The sequence below is a fragment of the Mesoplodon mirus genome (genome assembly GCF_964341445.2).
Source record: "Mesoplodon mirus genome assembly, chromosome: 10".
Classification (NCBI taxonomy): Eukaryota; Metazoa; Chordata; class Mammalia; order Artiodactyla; family Ziphiidae; genus Mesoplodon; species Mesoplodon mirus.
Window position 1 is genome coordinate 47824193 of NC_138986.1, and position 25752 is coordinate 47849944.

The following is a 25752-nucleotide window of genomic DNA, read 5'->3' on the forward strand; positions in this document are numbered from 1 at the left end:
TGTGGCTAGTGTCTACGTTGTAGATACTCCTGCTTTTACATCAGCCTTCTTACCCCAAAGGTATAATATTTTATCACCTGTGTTTGTGGGGGGCTCTTCCTCTCAGGGCTCCGCCAAGAGTAGAAATATGTTATTTTTGTGCTTGGAGGAAGCATTACACGTATAGCTCAGCTTATGCAGTAAATGTGTTCCAGAAAGTTTATATGATATAAAGCACATCATGTTTTCAGTGCAGTAGGACAGCTCACTTTTACATCAAGGAACCCAGTGCTAACTCCTTCGTGGTGTATATAAATACCCCACCACATCTAGGAAGTATCAGGAAACTAAGGGCTGCTTTAATGGCATTGGCTAAACGTTCATTAAGATGCCAAACCACATCAAGGAAGCTGGTGACTCACCACACCTGGCGTGGTCCCAGCACCCCTGCAGAACCCACTGTCTTAGGGGGTGGGCTGTGAATGTGAGGCAGTGGGGCCCAGTCCCTGAAATCAGGGCCTTCGTTAGTCATGCACATGAGGTTGGGTTCTTCAGAGTCAGGGGTCTTCTCCACAGCTCTCTCCCTCCACACCTCCTACCCTCGTGCCCACACCCTTGTGTGGACTAGCCAGGATTCCATGGAGCAGGAGGCAAGGCTAGTGTAGAGGCGCCACGTGCTGGCCGTGAAATCAGTCTGTCTGGCTCCAAATCCCATCTCCACCCCTGACTGAGCTGTGAACAAATTCCCAAACCTCTCTGTTCCTCCGTTGTAAAATGAGGGGAAACAGAAATCCCACGTCTTGGGACTGTCATGAGCATTTAGTGAGACAACATGTTCCAGTACATAGCACAGCGCCTGGCTTGCAGTGAGCCTTCATTTGATATTGGTCATCACTGCTGAGATTGGAGCCTTCGTCTCCATGGTGCCCCATCCCACAAAAAGATGTTTTTGTTTTCTATTGTTGTGTAACCAATTATGACAAACTTAGCGACTTAAACAACACCCATTTATCAGCTCACAGTTCTGAGTCACAGGTCCGGGCACAGTGTGGCTGGGCTCTTACGCAAGGCTGAATTCAGTGTATTGACTGAGAGTGTTCTCATCTGGAAGCTTGACTAGGGAAGAATTCCTTTCCAGGTTTCTTTGGGTTCTTGACCCAACTCATTTCCTTGTGGTTGTAGGACTGAGGTCTCTGTTTCTTTGCTTTCTGCCAGCTGGGAGCTGTTCTCAGCTCCTAGAGGCCACCCACATAGCCCCCCGTCTGTCTTCAAAGCCAGCAGTGGAGACTATCCCTCCCAAGGAATGCCTCTCACACTTTGAATCTCCTGCTCCTCCGGAAAGAGCCTATCCCTTTCAAGGGCTCACCTCGTGAGGTCAGGTCCATCTAGGATAATCCCTCTTCTGTTAAAGTCAACTGTGCCAAAGAAGATAACCTAATCACAGGAGCGATAATCCCGTCATCCACGAGTTCCAGGGATTATCCAGGGCTTATCCACTGGAGGTGGGAATCTTGGGCACACCTTAGCGATCTGCCTACCGCACCACCTTTTCAGCAAGGCACGTACTTCACACCTTCCTTCCAGTTGGCAGCAAAAAGAGCATTTTCCCTCACTGGCAGAGTCCTGTGTGCTCTTTTTTCATAGCTGAGCTGGGGCCACTGGCTGGACCCAGCACCAATGCTGTGCCTCAAGTATTTACATCTCTCAAATGTCATCCCAGTGCGACCTTTTCCCTGCTTCAGGGCCTTGGGGAGTGTCTGTGCTTCAAAGAGGGTCCAGCCTGCTTTCTCTCCAGTCATCCCTGGCACCTCTGCCCTGGCTGTCCCCAGGAGACAGCACTGCCCGCACTCCCTGTGGGGTGTCAGGACCTAGGTCCCACAAAGAGAAAAGCCACATTGTAAAGGACTGAGAATGCTATAACATTGGGGTGACAGATGCTGTGGCCCAACTACCATTGCTACCAATGAGGCCCTCCTCTGTCTCTAAATGTCCTGCTTCTGGTAGTTATGTGGGGAAACTTAAGGAAAGCCTTCCCTAAACTTTCAAGGGATTAGTTTTCCTTATCGAGAACATAGCAAAATACCTCAGGTTGACTCTTGTGGGTATTTCTGGTTTTACAAGGATCAAGAGTCCCCTGCCATGAATCTTCTGTGCTGAAGTCAAGGCATTTCTGATGTGTCTCTGCCACATTATCCTTTTGCCTCATGCTATTACTATTGCCTGGAAAAGGGTATTTGCTCGTTAAACTGCCAGTTTTTGCTTTTCTCCCAGAGAAGTGTGTGAAACTGTGCAGTCTATCTACAGTTCAGCTTTCAATACTTTTCCAGCTGTCCCCATCTGGGTTGCTTGTGTTTGGTTTCTAGGTTCTTAGTTTGGTTCCCTTTCTCGTTCTTTTCCTTTCATTGTGATACCTGCCCAGGTAAAGCAGAGACCAGCTAAAGGGATAGTGAATGATAGCCCCAGGAAACATGCCACATCAGAGCACAGGCCAGTGTGGCTTCACCATCACTCTCCAGAGTCTGGGCTGTTGGGAGCAAGGATACCACTTATACTTGAGGGCTCTTCACTTCTCCACACCCACCTAGGCTGGTTTCTGAGGCATCGTGCTTACACTGCTGAGATTAAAGTTATTTGTTGTCAGTTTCACCTTCCTCCTCCTGCCATCCCATTTATGTGTCTCAAGAGAAAGTAATTTGCTTTTGCAGAAGACTGCCAGTGGCCTTTTTCCTTTTCTCATACCTAGCTCTCTCACACACCTGAAATCTCACAAGTCCTGCAATGTTATAACCTGGGCATACAGATGTTGCTTTATGATCGGCCTATGAGGAAATGTGAGGATATCTGTGTTTCATGTGCATCTAGCAGACCAGACTGGGGTCTGTGGCATCAGTGGAGGGCATGTACGTGCGACCAGACTCATTCTGGATCGAAGTAGCCTATGCCCAGAGTAACAGATAGATTCCATCCTTCACGTCAGCTTCAGTCAACCACTCAAGGGCTATGTGAAGAAGGATTCTGAGGCCACACGTGGTGTAGCACCAGAAGGTGCTGTGATGATTGATGACGTCCATCATGCATGCTCACAGGAAGGGGACCTGGCAATCCTTGAATGATTCTCTCTTCGGCAATTTCTGCCCGAGTTGCTTAATGCTCTTGTGTCACATATGAGAAAATTAAGGAAATTTTAAGTAAATCAGGTTTTACTTACGTAGTAGAAACAGAGCCCTTCCATTTACAGAAGAACTGGATAATAGGGGGCTTCACCACAAGAACAGGATGCTGCTGGTCAAAGTGCTATTTATCAGTTTTTCTAGGCATAGCAAAGCACAGAGGACGGTGGTCATGAGGTCATGATGTATGATTTACTGATCAGAGTACCTCCAGGGCCCCACTTTCAAGTGGCATTATTCAGCGTTTCCCAGTGCCCCACGGATCTTGAGCAAATGTATTAGTGCATTATATGTTCATGATGGACCCACAGCACAGGCCATAAAAGCCACACCACAGAACTGTACGTAATAAGGATGTTTTTATTTTAACCCGAATGCTCAGAACTTTGCTTCGTGGCAAGGAGCCCGAAGTCACACTGAGTACAACTCATATAGCATCTTCTGATTCTTTCATCAGGAAATGGTTAGTCTGACCACCTCAAGTGGGAGGAAGAAGACCACAAGTCCTTATACAAATATTTTCATTGTGATTAAGTTTTAATGACCGAGCCCACATTTACTGATTTATTTCATTTTCTTCATGTTTGTCAATGAAGTGAAGAGAGTACACAAGATCTGTGCAGAAACATTCCTTACTCAAAATTGTAAACACACGAAGTGGTATAAAAGAGAATTGTTTTCTCCAAAATGATTCTGATAGAGTTTGGGGTTTTTGCATTTAATCATTTAACACATATTTATTGAGCTTCTACTGTGTTCCAGGCACTGTTCTGGACACTGGAGATGCAATGATGGAACAAAAACTGAAAAATAATCGCTGCCTCCAAGGAGCTTACTATTTGTTTCCTTCCATTATTTCATAGAATTATATAAAAGCTGTTAGGCATTTATTACAGTGGTAATACTTTTTTTAGTAGATTTTTGAAAGATTATTTTTTTCTTAGTTTGATGTAGGGTCCTGTTTTCAGTAAGTTTCTGATGTAGGGTTTTGTTTTGATGGAATTGGAAGAGTAGTTTGTACTGAGAGTTCTCATTGGTTTTAGATTCTTTCCTCTATCACAAGGAACAAACTTCTAGAGAAAAAAAAACAGCATTTTGTGTCAATTCTTTAAATTGCCTTTTTCTCCCAGCATGCCCATTCTCCTAAGGAAGGCAGTCACATGCATATAAGGGAAACAGCACTTACACTGTTTCAAAGATATAGCTATAATGCTTTTCCTCTTCATAAATCAGGATTTCTTGACCTTGACACATTTACATTCGGGGCAAGGTAATTCTTGGTAGTTAGAGGCTGTCCTGTTCATTGTAGGATGTTTAGCAGCATCCTTGGCCTCTTGCCACCGGGTGCCAGCAGTACCCCTTACCCTCAAGCTGTGACAACCAAATATGTCCCTTGGTCATGGACAGCAAAGTCACCCCCAGCTGAGAACCACTGACATAAATGATGTGATTCTGTGATTCAGGTCTCACATCCTCTAACTAAAGCAGATCAGTGAAATTCCTGAAAAGAGTACCTGGGACAAGCCGTGTCTTCTGTTGGCCTTTGTAGATGCTCAGGACAGTGTTCCGCCAGGGAAGAGTTAATGTAAAGTGAGCAAGATATTTACCAGTCTTATGAAGCGACACCAACAACAAATGGTGAAACTCCTTCAGTCAGTCATGCCTTGGAGATACTTTGCATTTCCTATTGGAAACTTGTTAAAATCATATTCATTTACCGTAAGTTAGAGAGCATGTTGGACACAGTACACTGTAAGTTAATCTGGAATGATTTACACGTAAATGTGTTCCAGATTTGGTGAGCTCAGCTCAAGCAGCAGGCGGCTCGTTTCCAAACATTTCCACTCTGAGCTAACGACATTAAATTCAGTAAGTATTTATTGAAACATGTAATGTGAGAGGGCTTTAAACAGTCTGATATTGCTTCCATGACCCCGGCCAGCAAGAAAGCAGTGCTCTGAACAGTACCTCCCAAGAGTCTCCATATCTGATGTGGCAAACCCATTTTGGTTTGCAAGATATATAGAGAAACTGGCTCTTTTCATTTCCCTTCACCTCCTCAAGTCCCTTCCCATCCTGTACCAGCTGTGTTCTCCCCAGTGAATACATGTAATTACACATGATGTCATGTATTTCTTATTTGGTTCTCTGGTCCCAAATGGGCCACTTTTCAGAATTTTGGCAGGGACATCTATTGCATGTCTTACCTCCCTGCTGTCAGCTGGACAGGGTATTATGGGACATTGCAGTCCAAAGTGGGGTCATTTAACCAACTCACCTTCCATTTTTGAATCTTCTTCACTTCTCACTCATGCCAACAGATTCAAAACACAGGGCACACTGCTGATAAAAATTATTGGAAGAAGAGTTGGCCTTCATGCAGAGAGAAAGAAAGGGTGAAAGAGAAACAGTGGGCTAGAGAATCTTCACTCATTCAATTGCTGTTTATCGAGCACGTGCTATGTGCCAGGCATTGGCAATATAGCTATGACAGAAATGGACAGAGCCCTGCTTTCCTGGAACTCACAGTCTATTGAGCAATGAGACAAGTGGACAGGCCATTTTTAATATGGCGCAATAGATGCCGTAATGAGGGAAGTCAAGATATCATGGGAGCACTTAGGAAGAGCACCACCCCAGCCTGGGGGATGGCAGGGAAATCAGAGACGGCTTTGCAGAGGAAGTGGCGTCTTGACTGAGACATGAAGGATATATTGTGTATCAAAGAGGAGGGGGCAAACAGTGTTCAGAGCCATGTTCCAAAGACGAAAGGTGAGTGGGAAAAATAGAACCTTTGACGAACTGAGAAGTTAGGCAAGTTTGGATAGTAGAGTGTGAGACAGGAAGATTGAAAAGTAAGCAAAGAGGAACCAGTAAGGATATGCTTCAGGATTCTGACTTGAACACCTTGGTGGTGCCATTTACTGAGATCAGCGCAGAAGAAGTAGGTTTGGTTTGAAGGAGGCTGGGGTGACAGTGACTCAAGTTTGAATTCACCACTAATTCTAGAACATGGGAATGAGTTTTTAAATGTTTCTGAAAGATGTCAAAAGCTAATGGAAATTTGAAAAGTTAATTAGCAGGTTTAAATGATTTCGTTACTGTAGGCTATTGTGACATCCTGCAAATATACTCAGACCTCTTAGTTTCTGTCAATTGTATTTTTTTCATCCAGTAATTATTTCTTAATTTTGATACTTACCATCATCTTATTGCTTAAAATTTACCCAATGTGTGCCTGAAGAATGGGTACCCAGGAATGAAGAAGTACAGTGAGCTACTTACGGGCTGTCTTCTGGCTTGTCCAACACTCCTGCACCCTATTCTTTAGATTTCCTTTGCCATGATGGAAGTTTTTATTCTAATATTGCATGCACTCATTTTTGAAAGCTTACACTACTTTTTAGGGTAACTAGAGAAAAGCATAAGTTAGTAGTATTGGACTGTCTTTAGGCAGGTGTGTGATATTACAGCAGTGTAAGGGTGCAGACCTCATGCGAGGAAAAATGCTGCATGGTGAATATTGCACTCTGTATTGATCCCATTGCCCGGAGCATATGGGGAACAAATGTGATTGTCAAGTGAAAGGCACTGACATTGCTTCCAGCCGTCAACCATAGCCACTGCTTTTCATGCCCCTCTAGGCCTGAAATACCCAACAGTGAGCTTTATAAATGACTCCTCTTTAATAGTCAAGCAACCCAGCCACTAGGGAACATCCAAGTTCATGTGCCTCTTTTTGTTTGTTTTCAACAGGAATTTAGATAATGGGCTGTGTGCAATGTAAGGATAAAGAAGCAACAAAACTGACGGAGGAGAGGGATGGCAGCCTGAACCAGAGCTCCGGGTACCGCTATGGCACAGACCCCACTCCTCAGCACTACCCCAGCTTCGGCGTGACCTCCATCCCAAACTACAACAACTTCCACGCAGCCGGGGGCCAAGGACTCACCGTCTTTGGGGGTGTGAACTCTTCGTCTCATACTGGGACCTTGCGTACGAGAGGAGGAACAGGTCAGGATTAAGCTGCTCTTAAATCTTTTGGCAGTTGAACGTTTGTGCTCCTTTGACTGAGGATTCAACATTTAAGTTTTTTATTTATTTATTTTTTTTGCGGTACGCGGGCCTCTCTGCTCTGGCCTCTCCTGTTGCAGAGCACAGGCTCTGGATGCGCAGGCTCAGCGGCCATGGCTCACGGGCCCAGCCACTCCGCGGCATGTGGGATCTTCCCGGACCGGGGCACGAACCCGTGTCCCGTGCATCGGCAGGCGGACTCTCAACCACTGCGCCACCAGGGAAGCCCAACATTTAAGTTTTTAATCACTCTCTGCCTAGCCACTACTAGATAAGGGGCTGTTAAAAATACTGAAGGTTGATGGACAAATCTAGGTGCTGGCAACAGTGGTGCAGGGGACTCCAGTAGCTGCTCTGTGAGAATCCTGCAACGGTTACGAGAGACAACCTGCTGCTGAGTCACTTGAGGCCAGTGGCTCTCAGCCTTGGCTGGCTGGCTCAGAATAACTAGGCAGCTTTTTCAAAATATAGATGCCTGAGCCCCCATCCCAGGTCTTTTACATCAGAAGTCCCAGGACTGGATCTGAGTATGGATGTTTTGAGTTCTCCAAATGTGAAAGCACTCCTTCCCCGCATCCACCGGTTAAGAGCACTTACAGGATAGTACCTGCCCTTTCAGCTGCCTAACCTTCAGCCTGCCTGTCGCTTCCCAGCTGGTGAGGCCATTTGGCCACATTATTTTTTGGCCATTTGTCTTCATTGATTCCTTCTCTGATGCTCCCATCATCTTCAGTATGGCAGAGTTTATCAGCCCTCCAGTATTTTCATGTATCTTTTGTATTTTAAAATCAAATCTTATGTATCCTTAAGGAATCTTCTCATATTTCTTTTAGGTTTCTTTCTCTTTCCCTAGGCTGTGTTTCACTGCCATGTGCATTTGCTGACTTAGCTAATAACTTTGTAAAATATCTGGCCTACGTTCTCAGACATATGTTTTCTGAAATATTTGTAAGTTATCTCATGCATCCTTAGTCTTCCAGAGCCTCTCCCAGTATGTGAACCGTGGTAACTAGATATTTGACATTATATGTTCCAAAATTGTTCTGTTTATTACAAAAGTTTTAAAAAACATACATCAACCATTATGCTGTCAGCTCATCTGGGAGCAGATGTCTTAAATAACAACCCGTTGTGCCTTTTTACCTTGGGAGTTGGCACTGCCGAGGCTTCAGCAGATGTTTTCTTCCCTCTCCACCCAACGCGACAGTATAGTTATATGAAGGGGACCTGACCCAGAGCTTTGGGCAATTAACTACTTCTGTTCTGCCAACACTTCACACTCTGCTCGGTAGAAAAAATATTTTATGTTCACCCTTATGTTATGGTGAATCTAGCTTTTCCTTTAAAGCAGGCCTTGCATGGGTGACTGAAGGCTGGGCACACTTACTCATCCTTCCAGCCTTCCTGGGAGGCACCTGGAATGGAGGGCGGAAGGAAAGAGGCCGTCAGGTGGTCTAGGGACGTCTGTCTCTGGAGGATGCTGGAGGAAAAAAGGAGCCAGAAATGCCCCCAGCACACGTGCCTTTTGCCTGCTGGGAGAAGACCAGTGCTTTGCCAGCCGGACTCTGAATTCTGCTGACACAGGCACTGACCTTGTGCATTTACTCGTGAATGCTGGATATGAATCCTGTGTCTGCAGGTATCATTCATAAAGGCACTAGAGAGGGCTCCTTGCCTTGAACGTGTGGGTCTGTAACACCGTCAGGGACAGTGTTAGTATAAGAGGGCATCCGATCCCTTATGAGATGTGAAAGTTAAAACAATACTCGCAAATGTGGGTGGACTTTTCTGCCTGAATTATTTGGCTTTATCATATATGCCTGTCTTTCTCCTCAACGTTGCTTTCAGTGCTTTAAGGCCAGGAACAGTGTCTGTGCATCCCTGTGACCTCCTTTGACTCTTCCCTCCATCCCTAGAAGATAAAAACACCCAGTGAGTGATGCAGGGAGACAGTGGGCAAGTGGAAGTATCATCCTCCTGTGCCTTGTCTTCCACACGGTGGAGCTTAGGATTGTTTTTAAATTCTGAACTGAAGGGAATCTGTTAACCGAGTGTTAAATGAGGATAGGCATGGCCTTACAGGCTCTGTTTTAAGCCAGTCTCCTTTCTAATTGTTCAAAGAAATCTTTGAAACGTTTTGCATTTTGTCAAATGAGACCTGCTGCTTTGCATGGTCAGACCTTCTGCGTGCCATCCCTCCTGCAGGAAGTCCCACTTGGGATGGGGTGGACAGTCAAGCCCCCTCTCTCCCTCCAGTTCTTGAATAGTCCCCGGCACATCTGTTCCCTTGGAACTACCAACACAGCAAAACGGCAGTTTGGTGAAACTCAGAACCCATGGTGTGCATTCTTCAGGCCACATTAGGCACTTCGGGGTGTGTGGAAATCAAAATGAGAATCCAGAGAGCAGAGAAATGGGATGTAGTTGTTATCAGTTGCTGCGTAACAAATTATCACAAAACTTTGCAGCTTTAAAAGGATGCACATTTACTGTCCCACAGTTTCTGTGGGTCAGAAATCTAGCAACAACTCAGACTCTATTTCAGAGTCTCTCACAGGCTGCAGTCAAGGTGTGTTGGCTGGGCTGTGGTCCTCTCGCCGTCCATCAGAGAAGGGTCTGCTGCTGCCAAGTTCACGGCGTGTTGGCAGGACCCAGCTCCTCGTTGGCTGTTGGCCAGAGGCCACCCTCAGTTCTTTGTCGTGTGGGCCTCGCCAGCATGGCAGTTTGCTTCATCAGAGTGATCAAGCCAAAGCGGCAATCCAGAGAGTCTGCTCGGAAGACAGAGGTCACCGTCTTTTGAAGTTGAAGCGTAATCATTCATGGGACATCCCATCACCTTTGCCATGTTCTGTTGGTTAGAAGCAAGTCACTGGGTTCAGCCACACTCAGAGGGAGGGGATTGCACAAGGGCCTGAACACCAGGAGGTGAAAACCCCTGCGGGCTGGCTTAGGACTTCCTCCACATGGTAGGCAGAGATCTAGGCCAAATGCAACACTGGACGTTCTTCAGTGTTGATGGCAAACCACTGCAAGGCAGGAAAGGCCTCTGTGGCACGTCAGCCAGGTGAGGAAGAGTGAGGACAAGTCATGCGGGGAGGGGTGAGTCCATGGTGGAAGGAGAGCCAGAGAGAGGGAGTCCTGATGGCCTTGGCAGGTGCCAAGGGCAAGACATCCTCTGATGGGGTGAATATGTACGGAGAGGGTCTTCTCAGTGCCCGGGCTGCAGAAGCAGTTTCCTGTTACATTCCGTGTCCTGTTATGCCGAGGGAAAGCGTAGTCCATTTTACCCAGACCTGATGCGGGCTCCTGCACGGAGGAGAACGTGTGGGGTAAAGAGCGTCTGTCATTGCTGCAGAGCCCTGCAAATCTGAAGTATAATGTTGCTGCTGCCCCTTGGTTGTGGCCGTGATATCAATATCCATCTCTTCCCAAGGACTCATTCCAAGTGTACAGAGAGAAGTCCTTCAACTCTGGGTTTTAGTTGGATCAAATAATGCTTCCCCTACAAAGACCAAGACATAAATTCAGCTTGTGACTCTAGTTTCACACAATTACAACACTGTGTCATGTTATCAGTACTGATTAGAGGTAAATTTTGAGAATGAGGTTTTAGTGAAGATTTAATTTCTTGGCATTAATTTCCCCTGGTGTAATAATCTCTCCCGTTTTGATTTTGTTTTTGTCAGGAGTGACCCTGTTTGTGGCCCTTTACGATTATGAAGCACGGACGGAAGATGACCTGAGTTTTCACAAAGGAGAAAAATTTCAAATATTGAACAGCTCGTAAGTTTGGAGAGGGAGAGGGAAGCATGCATTCCTTTCAGACTGGGCAACAATTCTTGTGCTAGCAGTCTGCACCTTTTCAGGTCTCTGAAATGCTAAGAGAACACTTACTAATCAATTCATTAATTCTCAGCAACTTAACTTGAGGAAAGAAGAGTTGATGAACCAGTGCAGTATTTTATGGCGCTGTATGTCCAGGGAGCTTTTTGGAAGATATCATAGAAGCTGATGAGAGTCGATGGTTTTGGTTTAAAGGTTGTAAAAGTACCAGCCTCGCCAGTTTCAGATGATTGGCAGGAGGCTGGCCTAGCCACATTAGCCTCTCTTTGCCCGGAGATTTTCTTCAAATTTCACATGTTGCCCTAGCCTCATGTAAGGCTGGCAACAAGTTCCATTTTCAAAACTGCTAAATATTCCCATTGGTGAAGCCTGTGGAGGCAATTTTCCATAATGAAAATTTGCAAGTGACTGAAATCTTTGTAAGATGGAAGGAGAAGTGATTTTGCCCACTCGAGAATGACTACAAGCATGCCTTTTCAATGTGGCCAGTAGAAACAGCAGTTAAGCAGGCAATGGGGAAATGTCAAGGGTGAGAATCACTCATTTTTCAAATCCTCCATTTAATACTTCCTTTAGGGAGAGTAAATATGGGTCAGATTTCCCTATAGTTTTTAAATATTATGTCTGTTGGGTTAAGGCAGTGTGCACAGTTGGGGGCCCTCCAGAAAAATCCAGGCTCCAAAGAAAATGGTGGTGTCCCATGTGTGCAAGTCAGGCCCTCTCCCCAACACCTCAAGTTTCCCTCGTGAGCGCCCCCCAGTGGCTGGGAAAGAATGCCACTTGGAGGCTGAGGGCCCACCACGAAGTTCTCCAGTGCTGCTAGGTCTGGTTACCCTGCCCTCTGCTCTCTGAGCAAACTGGATTTCATGGTGGTGGAAGGGCCCGAAGTCTGGCTCTTCAGCTTTTCCAAGGGCAGGTGAGAGGCAGCCCTGCTCACCCCACCCATCCCAGGAAAGAGGAGTGGTCCTTAGAACAGGGAACTGCCTCAGGCCCTGAAAACTGCCTCCTTGTAGAACCCACCCCTTCCCTAGGATGCCCCCAACTCTCAGGACCACCTTTCAAGGGCAAGGATGGAATTCATCCCGTAATAGGACAGTGACTCTTCCAGACATCAGAAGGCACTGTCTCCGTAGTTACAGGGTTATTTTTAAATATATTATTGTCATCATGAACAGGGGGGTGGGTGGGATTTTTTTAACTTTTTATTTAAATGCATATGGTCAAGTGCACGGATCAACAGTGTGCAGGGTGGTGCTCGCACAGTAAGGCCGCTTAACTTAACAGTTAAAGTGGTACATTTATGTTATACATATTTTACCACAGTTTTTTAAAAGTGTACCATTTGTGGAATTTACACAAACCAAACATGCCTGTGCAACACGTACCCAGATCAAAAAGAACATTACCTGCCCCCCATGAGCCCTCCTCCTGTAGCCAAAGGAATTATTTTAAGCATAGTAAAGAGCTGCCATTTATTGAAGGCTCCTTATGTGCCAGCCATGTGCTAAGCTGCAAAGGTTCTCATTTGCTCTCCACAGCAACTGTCTGAGGTGTGTCTCATAGTCATCTTTTGACATAGGAGGAGCCAGAGGCTCAGGTTAGGGAGCTCCCTGGGTGCACGGAGCTAGCAGGTGGCAAAGCCAAGGGTCAGATGCGGGGATGGCATCCTGAGTGAAGTGTCAGGTTCAGTGTTGGAAAGGCCCACATCAGAGGGGACTGAACTATTGGAGTTACATGAAGGTTTGAAGGGAAATGGGGGAGGGGGGATTTGGCTTTGATCTTTTCCAATTTATGATTCCTTATTGTTAATTTGATGCTCAGATGAATGCTTCTTGTCAGAGTCTACTAACTTTGAATTCCGAAATACACCCTCCTTCCCCTCCCAATTTTATGCAGTATTTCCTAAATGCCAAGGTTGGTTAGAACTTTTCAATCAGTTTGTAACTTCTAAAAGGCAAGAATTAAGGAATAGTAGGAGGTACCATACATGGCTTTTCTTAGGTTTTCTCCACACTGCACATGGATTTACACGTTGGGTTGCAGGGCACTTGGAAAGCCAGTCCTTGCCCAAACCAAATTTGTGACTTCTTCCTTTGTTAATCTGGATAGGATCCAGAGTGGCCTCCGATTGGAATTTTGGAGAAACATTCGAGGAAGACCCGACCTGCCTCAATCTGTATTTCATGATTTGCGTGCATGGCCATTAATGTTTACAGAAGGCTTTTGAACCTCTGACCCTGTTCTGTTAGAAGACAGTATTACAAAGGCTTTTTATCCCTTTAATGTTATTCCTTCTTGCCAGTGGAATTTCTCTACGTGCCATTTAAATGCCCCTTTTCAAGGTTATGGCGTGGAAATAGGGTTTTCGTAACAAGCCCAATATCCTGAAGTCAAGGGTAATAACAGGGAAGAGAAAATCATGAAAGAAAAACAAAGCAATAGTACAGAACCAGATGGCATGTGTCTCCTTGCCCCTGCCGGTGCCTCTCCCAGCCCCTGGCTCTCATCCCTTGAAAGAGAGGGAGGGACAGGGCTGTGTTCTCCCTGGGGCAGCTGCCACACCTCCTAGTGTGGGTCCGCCTGCTCCTTTCCCTGTCAAGAGGCAGGAACTGGAGGCCACAGGGCTGGCTTTTGTGTGTCACAGTGCAGCATAAACCATGTGATAATGCACGTGTGCCCATGCCCGGAGCCGACGGCACTGCTTCCCACCATGGGGATGGGAGGTCCTTCATGGACCTGGTGTAGGGGCTCAGTGTAGGGAATTTGGACATTATTAAACTTGACCCATTTTGAATATGTGAATTCATCTGTTTTATTCCCTGTTTTCACATTTCATGACTAGTGATGTACCACCTAGAAACAGCAACTCTAAAATATAGTAGACATTTTACACAGCATGGAGTAGTAGTGCTCATTGCCTAGGGTAGTGACTCCTTTAAAGTTCTTTTCATTGTGATAAGAAGAAATCTGGTTTAGAGCCCATCTGAACATTTGACAACATTGTTATGGATATGCCCTATGAGAGTAAGATGGGCAGTGACCAAATTTAGAAAGAATCCAGCATTTATAATAATGCTCCACAGCTCCATAGATCAAGGCTGACTTCTGTTAGCAAATGTCACTTCTTGGCTCCATCAGGGCTCCAGACTCCCAGCTCCTGGGGCCACAAGCCATCCCTGAGCAACTCTGGGAATTGGGAAGAGGCTCTTTTACTCAGTGTTTACATTAGAGCCACAGGGGAAGCTGTTTCGGAAACTTAAAAGCTCTTCTAAACCAGAGGCAGGGCTTAAATCATATATTTGAATCAGAGCAAGATAACAGTTGAAGAAAAATCTCACCAACTCTGAATTAATGAAATAGCTGGACTGTAAGAACTGTTTCAAGGAATGTAGCTTTAATAATACTAATTACTCCTAGTAACTCAAGTAAAGAAAGAAAAAGCACAGTAAAGATCCTATTTTCCTAAATCAAGGTGAATAAATTGTATAGAGTATATTATTTATTTGTAGGTGAATTGGGCTCCTAACGTATTAAACAAATGATTTTTTCATTTGCTTAAAAGGCTTTTTTGATGTCTTGAGTCTGTACCAGCCTGTCTGGACACAACATGTGAGTTTTACTACATAATACATTGTGTCCTTGTCACCCCATAGCTCCTTTGATGGAGAAAGTGACCCTGGATGGCCTCAAAAAAGAGAAAAGGATTTTATCTTTCTCAGTTTCTCATGAGTAACTGAAAACCCTTGTGAGATTAATGGAGTCACTTAAGAGAAAATCATGAATTCCTGATACAGGACTTTCGAACAGTCTGATAGTTGGATTCTAATCTGTGCTAAACTATTTAGGTGGCAAGACCGAAATGAGATAGTTAATGCTGGATTTGAAATGGAAATAACTTGATTAATACCATGTCACCTGAATAAGACTGGGCTGTCACAACCTGCAGCAAAGTGCACTGGCTTCCTGCCCCAAACGACATTTCCGTGTACCCCCAAATTGATAGGTGACTTTTTTTTTAAATTTAAATCAATTAGAGCTAACTCAGTGAAGGTTATCTTGCAGTAAAAAAAATAAGCCTCTGCTGCAAGTACTTAATATTTTACTCACTGTTTGGGAGATTTCCCAGGTGTGTGTGTGTGTGTATGTGAGAGAGAGAGAGAGAGAGAGAGAGAGAGAGAGAGGGAGAGGGAGGGAGGGAGGGAGGGAGAGAGAAAAGAAAAGAAAGGCTGGAGGTGATCGGTATGGTTATTTTTTATGATGAAATGTCTCCATCTAGTGGAATTTCAGAGCAGTAAAAATGTTAACACATTAAAATGAAGATAATGGCTAGAAAGCAATTTCCTTAAACGCATGCAGTGTTTAAAGAAAAAAGCAAACTTCCACATATGTTCTTAGATAATATACTTATAACTGCATGTATTTCTTTTGGAGGATGTAGAAATGAACCCAATACAAACTGTTTAAATGTTAGCATTTTTAATTTCATGATTTGAACCTAAAAGGCAGAGGGACGAGATAGGGGAGCAACACAGGGTAGATTCCACACAGCCGGATGGATCTAGTTCTTAAGTTGGGGGGGTGGATTCACAGGTGTTCATCTGTACATACGGTCTTTGGTACGTATAAATTATTTCATAATAAAAATCTGGACATAAACTAAATTTAAGGTTATTAATAAAAGACTTTCTGGGGAAAATCATCTCCCTGTTTTGATTGATTTGTTTAAATGTAATAGGGTAACAAAAGAAAGACTGAAAAACCAACTGAAACATAAGTGTTTTAAAGCCTTTGCCAGCACCCTGTCTCCTTGTGAGCTATCCTGTGCTACTCGTGCCACCTGACGCTTTCCCGCAGCTGCCCCTGTGGCACATGTGGGCTCGTCCGCATTTGTCTGTCGCTGCGTTAAATCCTATATGGAGTCATTGCTCATCGTCACCTCGCTCGGAATCAGTCTTTAGAGGATGGGTCACTGGAGTAAGGCTTGCATTTAATATGGAGGCTGGTTATCCTCTACCTAATTGCATCAGTCTGGGGAGGATCTTGACCAGGGCCAAAAGCCAACATTTCTCTTCCCTGTCTGAGGGCTCTGACACACAGCCCAGCGAAAAAGTGATTTAAAAAAAAAACACAACAACAAAACAGCTTGGGATTTCTCTTGCTGCCTTCAAGGACCAAAAAAGGAAGGAGAGAAGGTGCTGGGCTTCTGGTGATCAGAAGTCTAGGAGGTCTCCACCTACTCAGGGGCAGTGCATCCTCGCTTCCCCCTTGCACTCCTGACCGCAGGCCGGTGGAGGGCTCTGCAGCACTGTCAGGTCAGAGCTACAGCCCCACATACGTGCTAACCGTTGCTGATGGGAAGAGGCACGCACTCCTCCCCTGCTCTCTGTCACATGCAGCTATGTGAGTCTGAGCATATGAACTCTAACCGTTTAATCTACTCATCTGTTGCAAGCTGAGGGTGGTATTCTAGCCCCCCTTTCACATCCTTCTGCCCACAGCGCTGAGAGCCCCACAGATGAGCCCATGCTGTCGCTGGAACACTGAGCTACACAGAATGGTGGGACTAAGACTCTCATCCCCTTAGCGAGTTTTCATTCTCTGCGTGCACTTGCACGCACACAGCTACACCCACCCTTCCTCTCCTACCCTTCAGACTCAGAGCAGCGCTGTCAATACTTGATGAAATAACCTTAGGGAGAAAATGTCTGAGCAAGGCGTAACCTACTGTAGGCTTTATTCTTCTACCCATTTTCTTGAGAGCAAACAAGGCAGGTATTCGAAGCGCCTTCATCTCTTAACCGGCCTCCTAACAGGCTTCCTTTCTCAGGTGATATGCAACTATAATGTCTGTCTGCTGTCCGTCTTTCTGTCTGTCTCTCTCTCTCTCTCTGCCTGCCTCCCTCCCTTTTTTTTTCTTTCCTTCTTTCTTTCGAATCATTTAATGGCTGACGAAATAATGCTAAAGCCAGCGGCTTGCATCTCTCCAGAGGTACTAGGATGTTGGTTGCCTCGGGACAGGGGATGAAATAGAGACTGTTAGCTTGATTAGCAGTGCATGCTTTATTTGTTTTTTTCCAGCTTTATGGATATATAATTGGAAATGTGACATTGTATAAGTTTAAGGTGTACAGTGTGATGGATTGACACGTATATTGTGAAATGTTTACTGCAAGAAGGTTAGTTAACACATCTGTCACCTCACATAATTACAGTTTCGTTGTTGTTACAATGTTTTTCTTAAGTAGGCGGGGGCTGAGTTCCCTTCCCCTCTATGTAAGTTGGAGACACTTACCAAGCAAAACGCCCTCTCCCCCACCAGAGCCCCCTCATGGCCAGGGTCCTACATTCTGAATTCATAAATAAAGCAAGAGATGAGAGACAAAACTGGCTTCCTCTCTGCACTGACACAGATTGTAACCATTTGACCCTCACAGAAGGCTGTGTTGGAGTTTGGAGAAATCTGGTAGTAGAATGAGTAGGAGAGAGTCCTATGCTCTTACAACACAGAGTCTGTGACTGCAAAACATTGAAATGGTCGACATACTCACTTCCTTTTCTCTTTGTTCCCTGCAGGGAAGGAGATTGGTGGGAAGCACGCTCCTTGACAACTGGAGAGACTGGTTACATTCCCAGCAATTATGTGGCTCCAGTTGACTCCATCCAGGCAGAAGAGTATGTTTTGTTGTTTTCACTTAACTACTTGCTTTTAAAAGTTAGTTGCCCTGATTAGTGCCATTAACATTGTGTAAGTGGGAGAAGTAGTTCACTAGAGCGATTAAGGGGGGAAAGGATGTGGCAGTGCTTGTCTCCCAGGCTCTATGCCATGGTTTTTGCCACATCTGGATAATACTTGTACCCTTATTAACTTAATATTTTTCTTAAAGCCTGCTCAGTTTTTTTTTTTGTTTTGTTTTTTTTTTTCGGTACGCGGACCTCTCACTGTTGTGGCCTCTCCCGTTGCGGAGCACAGGCTCCGGTCGCGCAGGCTCAGTGGCCACGGCTCACGGGCCCAGCCACTCCGCGGCATGTGGGATCTTCCCGGACTGGGGCACGAACCCACGTTCCCTGCATCGGCAGGCGGACTCTCAACCACTGTGCCACCAGGGAAGCCCAAGCCTGCTCACTTTTAAAAAACATTTATTTTGAGAAGAAACTTTATATTAGTACCTTAAATGAAAACCCAATATTACTTGCCATAGATAGAAATAACCATAAGAAAGTGATGAAATCCTAGCTAGAGCATGTATTATTGCCAACCCAAGGATTTAAGCCTGCAGTCTGCTGAAGAAAAGAGGAGAGGGGTGGGAAGAAGGGAGGGATGGAGAGAGAGAGAGAAAGGGGAGTGTGTAAGTAATTGTTAAAAATCAATTTGAGCTTTTTCTCCTCGATGTAATCAGAAATGTTAGAGGGGTGCTGAAAAGACATACTGTCCACACCACAGGTAGGAGTAACTCACATGCAGTGTATCCTACCACTCGGGAAATCCTGTGGTGATGCATGTCCAATGGTCCTTTCCTTTGATGTGAGGTCTCGGGTGGTTTTTTTCATAGCAGATCGTGACTAACAGTTAGCCCAAGGATTTCACTGACAGCAGTTTCGGAAGGTGGTCGATAGGCTGAGGAAATTCTAGAAGGGACAGCCATGGTTCCTCCTCCTGGCCTGTGGGGATTCATTAGCACTTCCAAAGTGGAGAACTGTCAGAATGGCTCCTGTAGCGGCCCTAACCTCTGAACCGAGGGGAAAAGAGGTGGAACAGGATCTCCCAAATATGAGACCCGGGCCTTCCCCCTGACACCTTGGGGACCTGCCTCTCCTGCTCGGTGGGGCAGGCCTGACTTACCAGAAAGGTAGTTGAGAAAAGTCAGCCACGCAGCCCAAGCTTTGGCTCTGATATTTAATATGCCCTGGGTTTGTTTAAGCACTGCAGGGAGGATTAGACTCCACACCCCAGCCATATCCCCAATGGGATTGCTCTCTTGTCTTTAATTCCCCTGTATTTCCTCTAAGAAGATCTGTTTTGTTTCCCACTCTCAAATACTCAGTGGTTCTGAGCTCCTTTTTTCCCTCAGTGAGTGTGTTTCATCATCAGTGAATAAAGGAATCTGTATTGAATCTTTTTTTTAGGGCAGATTTGCAAACATCTTTGTGTTCTTTCAGAATAAAAGGTACCACCAAAATGCAGCATTACTTTGACTTAACTGGGATCCTACCCACAATATATTTAAGTTACATTTATAATGGTCAGGTTTTTTAAGTACTTTGTTTTTAAAGAATAAAATAGCATTTAAAAAATAATACCTATGGTTTTACATATGCAATTAATTACCATTATCTTAAAATAACAATTATTTTAGTACACTCCACTGTTCCAGTGGTTCTCTTTTCATCACTGTTCCTATTTACACTGCATTTTAATTGGGTTATTGATACAAACCCAGAAAGTCATTTCTCACAAATAATTGGTGTAATTCCCTTTATACCACCTAGCACTAGGTTAGGATTGTTGCAATCTTGTGCCTTTAAAAGTCACTGAGGGGCCTCCCTGGTGGCGCAGTGGTTGAGAGTCCGCCTGCCGATGCAGGGGATACGGGTTCGTGCCCCGGTCTGGGAGGATCCCATATGCCGCGGAGCGGCTGGGCCCGTGAGCCATGGCCGCTGGGCCTGCGCGTCCGGAGCCTGTGCTCCGCAACGGGGGAGGCCACAACAGTGAGAGGCCCACATACCGCAAAAAAAAAAAAAAAAAAAAAAAAAAAAAAAAAGTCACTGAGGAGCTGGCATGCAGCGTGTCTTTTCTTATCTTCAGGGAAGCTCTTTCATTCACAAAAGAATTTGATAGTGAACACATAATAGCTATGCACAAGTATAATGAATTGAAATTTCATTTTAGAAACTGGATCCTTTCACAGTCAAATATTCTAAAAATTGGGCTTCCCTGGTGGCGCAGTGGTTGAGAGTCCGCCTGCCGATGCAGGGGACACGGGTTCGTGCCCCGGTCTGGGAGGATCCCACATGCCGCGGAGCGGCTGGGCCCATGAGCCATGGCCCGTGAGCCATGGCCGTTGATCCTGCGCGTCCGGAGCCTGCGCGTCCGGAGCCTGTGCTCCGCAACGGGAGAGGCCACAACAGTGAGAGGCCCACATACCGCAAAAAAAAAAAAAAAAATATATATATATATATATATATATATTCTAAAAATTGTTCCTGTGCACAGATTCCGGTGGAACGCTCCCAGGTTCTCCCTGGGGCTCTTGGAGCACCTGCTGCTCGCTCAGCACCTGGTGCAGAAACGTTACCCAAGTGCCAGGCAGTGCTTAGGGCTGGAGGGTACAGGGAGAGGTGAAGATGAATAAGGAAGGTCGGCAGGTGATGTGATGTGATGCCTCCTAAAGTGGCACGGGAGTGTCATTACAGGGAGAGTATGAACACGTCTGTGACACTGAGTGTTTTTAAGGACTTGCTGGTTGACTGTACGCAGTAACTTGCCTGCCGCTGTGCTAGAGCTCACGTGCGGCAGGTCACAGCCCCTCCATGCAGCAGTTGCCTTTTATCCATCCCATCCAAGTCCTCACCCCTGCTGGACAGGAAGAAAAGAGAAACAGGCATCCAGGGACAGCAGTCATCTCAAATTAGGGGTAGTCTTGACCATTTTCTTTCAGAGTTCCTGTAAGTAGGAAGTTACTGAAAATACCGTGTCTTTGTTCTTTGTCCATTCTGACTGACATTTTTTCAGTGCTTGATTAATGATCTTTATAGACACTAAGACTGTGTTTTGTTATTTCCCAAGGGTTGTAATTATGCTCAGAAATCCAGGGTCTTGTAGAGGTGCGTGGGAAGGGTCTCCTGCAGTTGCCATTTCAAAACAAGGTCTTGGGTTTCTCTTTTTATGCATGTGGGTGGCACTTTTAACCCAAACCCACCAGTTCCTGTCATCTCTGGAAGAAAGAAAAATAACCTGCAATTCAAATCTGATCGTTTTTCAGGAGTGAAGGAGATGGATTAGGGATGGAATCAGGAATAGATTGAAAGGGAATTAGATGCGGCTAGGGAAAACTACACAGGGTGCAGCTAAGGATGGAATCGGAGGTGAGGAGGATTCACGGGCAGAGGAGCTGATGCCGTTCCATTTTTGCAAATGAACGTTATAAAACATTTCCTTCCCTTGATCTCATTTAAAGGTGGTACTTTGGAAAACTTGGCCGAAAAGATGCTGAACGACAGCTTTTGTCCTTTGGAAACCCAAGAGGTACCTTTCTTATCCGTGAGAGTGAAACCACCAAAGGTAAGGTAACGAGTTGAAGAAGTTGGCTTGTCATTCAAATCTGTGGATTAGTCAGAGGGGATGAAAGGCTTATCTCTAATGTACAAGGGTTATTTAAATGGCACATATCCTCCTTGCCTTGTGAGCAGAGTCCTATGTTCAGTTTCCCCTCCAGGCTCTAGAACTGCAGACAGTTCCAAAAGGACTACAGAGGCTCAAAATCAAGACCTTCCCCCCAGAAACAGGGGCTGGGACCACTTCTCCAGGCATGCAAGATCATAGAATCTTCAGAAGTCCTTTAGAATTAGGATTTTCTGAAACTCTTAGTTCCTCAGGCACCAATCACACAGGTTGTTTTTTGCATTTCTTTTGTTTTTTCCACAACCGAGGACTTCTTTTCCTCCATCTGCTGGCATTCTCATTATGTAACAACTCATTAGAACCCAGTAGAGGAGCTGGGCCAAAGAAAAAGAGCAGTGGCCTTCTAGCTTGATATACCAGACACTAGTTATCTGCTACTGTGAAAAGTGTTCTGAAGCAAGAATTGGAAGCTCAGTTCTAGAGAAACAGTCCTTAGATTTCTTCAGTACACGCCACCCCTGCCTCTGTCATGCCCTGTGGGTAATGGAGACTAGGGTAGCAATCTCAGCTGTGAACATCTGTGCTTCCCTTCATCTTGCCCGGGGGGAGTTGGGTCTGTGCCATGTTCACCAGCACAAGTGTACTGAACAGAGTATCACAGGAAAAAATCCAGAGAGCTTTCATTCTCAAGGATAGAATCATTTTATTGCTAATATCTTCTGACATTTGCAGGAAAAGGGTGTTTTCTTCCTATGTTACTGAGTGGAAGTGTGTGTGTGTGTGTGTGTGTGTGTGTGTGTGTGTCTCCTCTTGATAATTATTAATCAGAATACTCAAGTAAATGAGACCCAAAAAACAAATTGGTACTCAAAATGATTGGAGCTGCTAATGCTTTGCACATTTCCCAGGTGCCTATTCACTTTCTATCCGTGACTGGGATGATATGAAAGGAGACCATGTCAAACATTATAAAATTCGCAAACTTGACAACGGTGGATACTATATTACCACCCGGGCCCAGTTTGAAACACTTCAGCAGCTTGTACAACATTACTCAGGTAACCTGAATTCTAACTGGCTGCTAACCATTTGGATGCTGGAGGGTATGGGTGGGCACAGAGCGGGAAAGGGGAAAGAGGTACAACAAATATATACAAAGGCACTAGGAAAACATTTTTCTTTGCTAGCCCTTCAAGGTGGGGCTTGGCCGAATAGGTTCTATCACTGTTTTTTCCTCCACAGTTATTATTAGTTCCATATGTTTGTCAAAAGATTATACCATTCAGGTTCCCCAAGTAGAAAGCAATAGGTTAAATTTTAAAAGCTGTTTGTTTTTTTGTTTTCATCTTGAAATCTTTGGAAGTTATCTCTTCCTGTTCCCCTGCAGAATATAATTCAGGAACTGTGGAAGGAAGAGGGTGTGGTCTCCGGGGGAGCACTTACACGGGGCCTCCTAGAGGGTGTGCTGTGTTTCTACCATTACTTTACACTCAGCACTGTAGCGGGAATGGCTGCACATGCATTTCATTGTCATGACTAGATGACTTTCACAATCCATTTATCATGTTCTACTTCCCCACCAATACTTCCATTTCCTAACTAGACTTAGACGTATATGATCCACAGCTCCTAAATCTGTTACAGCTATTGTATTAGATTAAACTTTTAAACAGTAGATCAGTCTCTGTCCTAACACCCAGACATCACCACTAGTCTGTTGTTCCTAGAAACATACAATAATTAGGTATTTAGGTGTGTGATTTGTACATTTTATTAAAGAAGGTGGTTTTATGTGCAGTTGTTAGAATGATTGCTTTTTTTCCCTAGATTAGCAAGTCAATCTCACTATATCAGTATATACACACCAACAGATAGGGATATGCATGTACAGATAGAGATCTATAGCCTGTTAAACCCAATAGTTTTTTGTATGATCCGTATATACATTTTATATTATTCTTCAGGACAATGACAAGACTCCAAAATAGTACATGGCTTGACTCAGCTATTGCTCTATGCTCATTCATTTAAAAATACGTGTGTATAATTTTTTAGCACCAAAAAAAAGCAGTTTTTTGAAAATGGCAATAAGAAATGTCTATCTATTGATCCTGGGCAGTAATGAACAAATGAAAACATTAATAACACTTGAAGTACTTGTTGATTAGGGCAGGGGTTATCTTTTGTCTATGTGGATTCTAATGAAATACTTGGGAGAAATGGAGCAGAATATCTCCCTGCGCTTAAGTGATATACTCAGAATGCCTGCATGTTGTAAGGATTTTTCAAATACCTAAATATATTTCATTACAGCCAAACATCAGCTGGATCCCCAGGGTTTGGATCATTTGAAAATATTGTGTTGGAAAGGGCACCTTAATAACATCATAAAGCTGGAAGGAGAGAAGGGATATGAAAAGCAATAGACATTTTTTAATCTCAAAAAAAAAATCCATCTCGAGACGGATTTGTTTTTATATTGGCTTTTCCTCTTCCCTCTTTCTCTCCTTCACACGATAAAACGCCTTTGAAATATTGACACATAAATAATTTCCTGCCTAAATGTCTCAGAACCTGATTCTATCAAAAAAGAAAGGAATAAAAAGGAACTTGCTGCTGGTTCCTGGAGAAAAGGCCGCAACACTACATTTTATTTCCCTGGATTTGAGGGGCCTCTGGTGGGGTACAGCTGGTGGGGCTCTGTCCGCCTCAAGCCAGGCACTCTGCAGCTTTTGTTACTGCCCTGATTCCTTATCCATTGTCACCTTTCTCACCTGACTGATGTTTAACTGGGCATTTAGACAATTTTCCCTTACCACTGCTAGGTTCTAGAAGGCTTTTTCTTTAAAGAGAGAGAGACGAAAAGGGAAAAAATCTTCCAACCTATTAGTGATAACGACTTTTTCCCTTCCTCTTTTTCATAGGAAATAGAGTTCTCTCGCATCCTTGAGTTTCTGCAAATTTTAGTTTGCATTCTTTCTCCTTTCAAACCAGACTCCTAAATTATACATCGGAGACTGTCATAAAGATTTTTTTAAGGGAAAATAATCAAAAAAGCAAGAGTTTCTGACTGGTAGAATAGAGTCAGTTCAAACTGCTAGGGAAATCACTAGAGAAATATGACCTCTTTTTTCCCTTGCCAGGTATAATCTTCAGCCTTACTAGTTTATAACAGTCTAATGTTCTGTACAAGAATCCTGTACTGAAGTTACAATTTTAAGTATACTCATAGCAAAGAGAATCCCCAAACCCTAGATATTAGACAGGGGCAAAAGACAGTTGTGCTGACACTCTGTGGTCCAGAAGTGCCTTTTGAAATCAGCGGAGGTATTTGCAGAGCTCCGGAAGACATGTTATTAGCACGCTGGGCTGAAAACATTTTTCTTATTCAGTGAGCACAGAAACCAAAGCGGTCTGTATCTGTATATACATATAGACTCTATTAGACCTGGGGGTACGCAGTCATCCAAATATAAAACGTCCTCTATTCTACCTCCAACGAACGTGTTTCAGCGTGTGGTGTCTAATCTTCCAAGACGTGTGTAGTTCTCTGCTGACATAGCACTGTTTTGAGTAACGCTGTGTGCTGGCTGGGTTTGTGCACCTGTAAGTGTTGTTTCACATGTTTGCTTTTCTTTTCCCCTCCTGCTGCTGTCCCTGCCCCATCAGAGAGAGCCGCAGGCCTCTGCTGTCGCCTAGTAGTTCCCTGTCACAAAGGGATGCCAAGGCTTACCGATCTATCTGTCAAAACCAAAGATGTCTGGGAAATCCCTCGAGAATCCCTGCAGTTGATCAAGAGACTGGGAAATGGGCAGTTTGGGGAAGTATGGATGGGTATGCTGAGACTCAATTACTCTATTTACTAGCTTTCTTGTTTGGGAAGTCCCAAACATCAAAGATGGAAGGTGAAAATAAAGACTTTTTGGCCAAGAAGAAAATGTGAATTACTAATAATTTTGATTTTGATTTCAGAATTCTGGTCAAGATTGGAAAATGGCTCAAATGATACTACTATATGGGCCTCAATTCATAAACCAGTAAATGGTACAAGGAATATTCTAGCCTGCACCAAATGCCTTCATTTCCAACTGCAAATGTTTGTGAAATGAACTCAGTGTCACCGTAAAGGGCACGTCACCTCCCATCTTTCCTAGTGCATGCATGATTATGGATTATAAGGACTGTGTTTTCTTTATTAATTCCCTTTCCTGTAGAGAAAGCTGATGGTTTGTGTTTTAACTTAACTGTGATTGCATCAAGTTGTACCCCACAAACTTCTGGATTGGCTAAAGATGCTTGGGAAGTTGCACGTGATTCCTTGTTTCTGGAGAAGAAGCTGGGTCAGGG

The 25752-nt window shown here is 44.5% G+C and overlaps 1 protein-coding gene across 3 annotated transcripts in view; it reads left to right on the forward strand.

Moving 5' to 3' along the window:
* The window catches only part of FYN (FYN proto-oncogene, Src family tyrosine kinase), a 211467-nt gene that overhangs the window by 149401 nt on the left and 36314 nt on the right, over window positions 1-25752 (forward strand). For all 3 annotated transcript variants that reach the window (XM_082634123.1, XM_082634122.1, XM_082634121.1), the window contains 6 exons: window positions 6906-7163; window positions 10910-11006; window positions 17640-17738; window positions 21242-21345; window positions 22314-22463; window positions 25075-25239. In XM_082634123.1, coding sequence (XP_082490249.1) covers window positions 6917-7163; window positions 10910-11006; window positions 17640-17738; window positions 21242-21345; window positions 22314-22463; window positions 25075-25239 — 862 coding nt within the window. In that variant the 5' untranslated portion in view covers window positions 6906-6916. The remainder of the gene's footprint in view (window positions 1-6905; window positions 7164-10909; window positions 11007-17639; window positions 17739-21241; window positions 21346-22313; window positions 22464-25074; window positions 25240-25752) is intronic.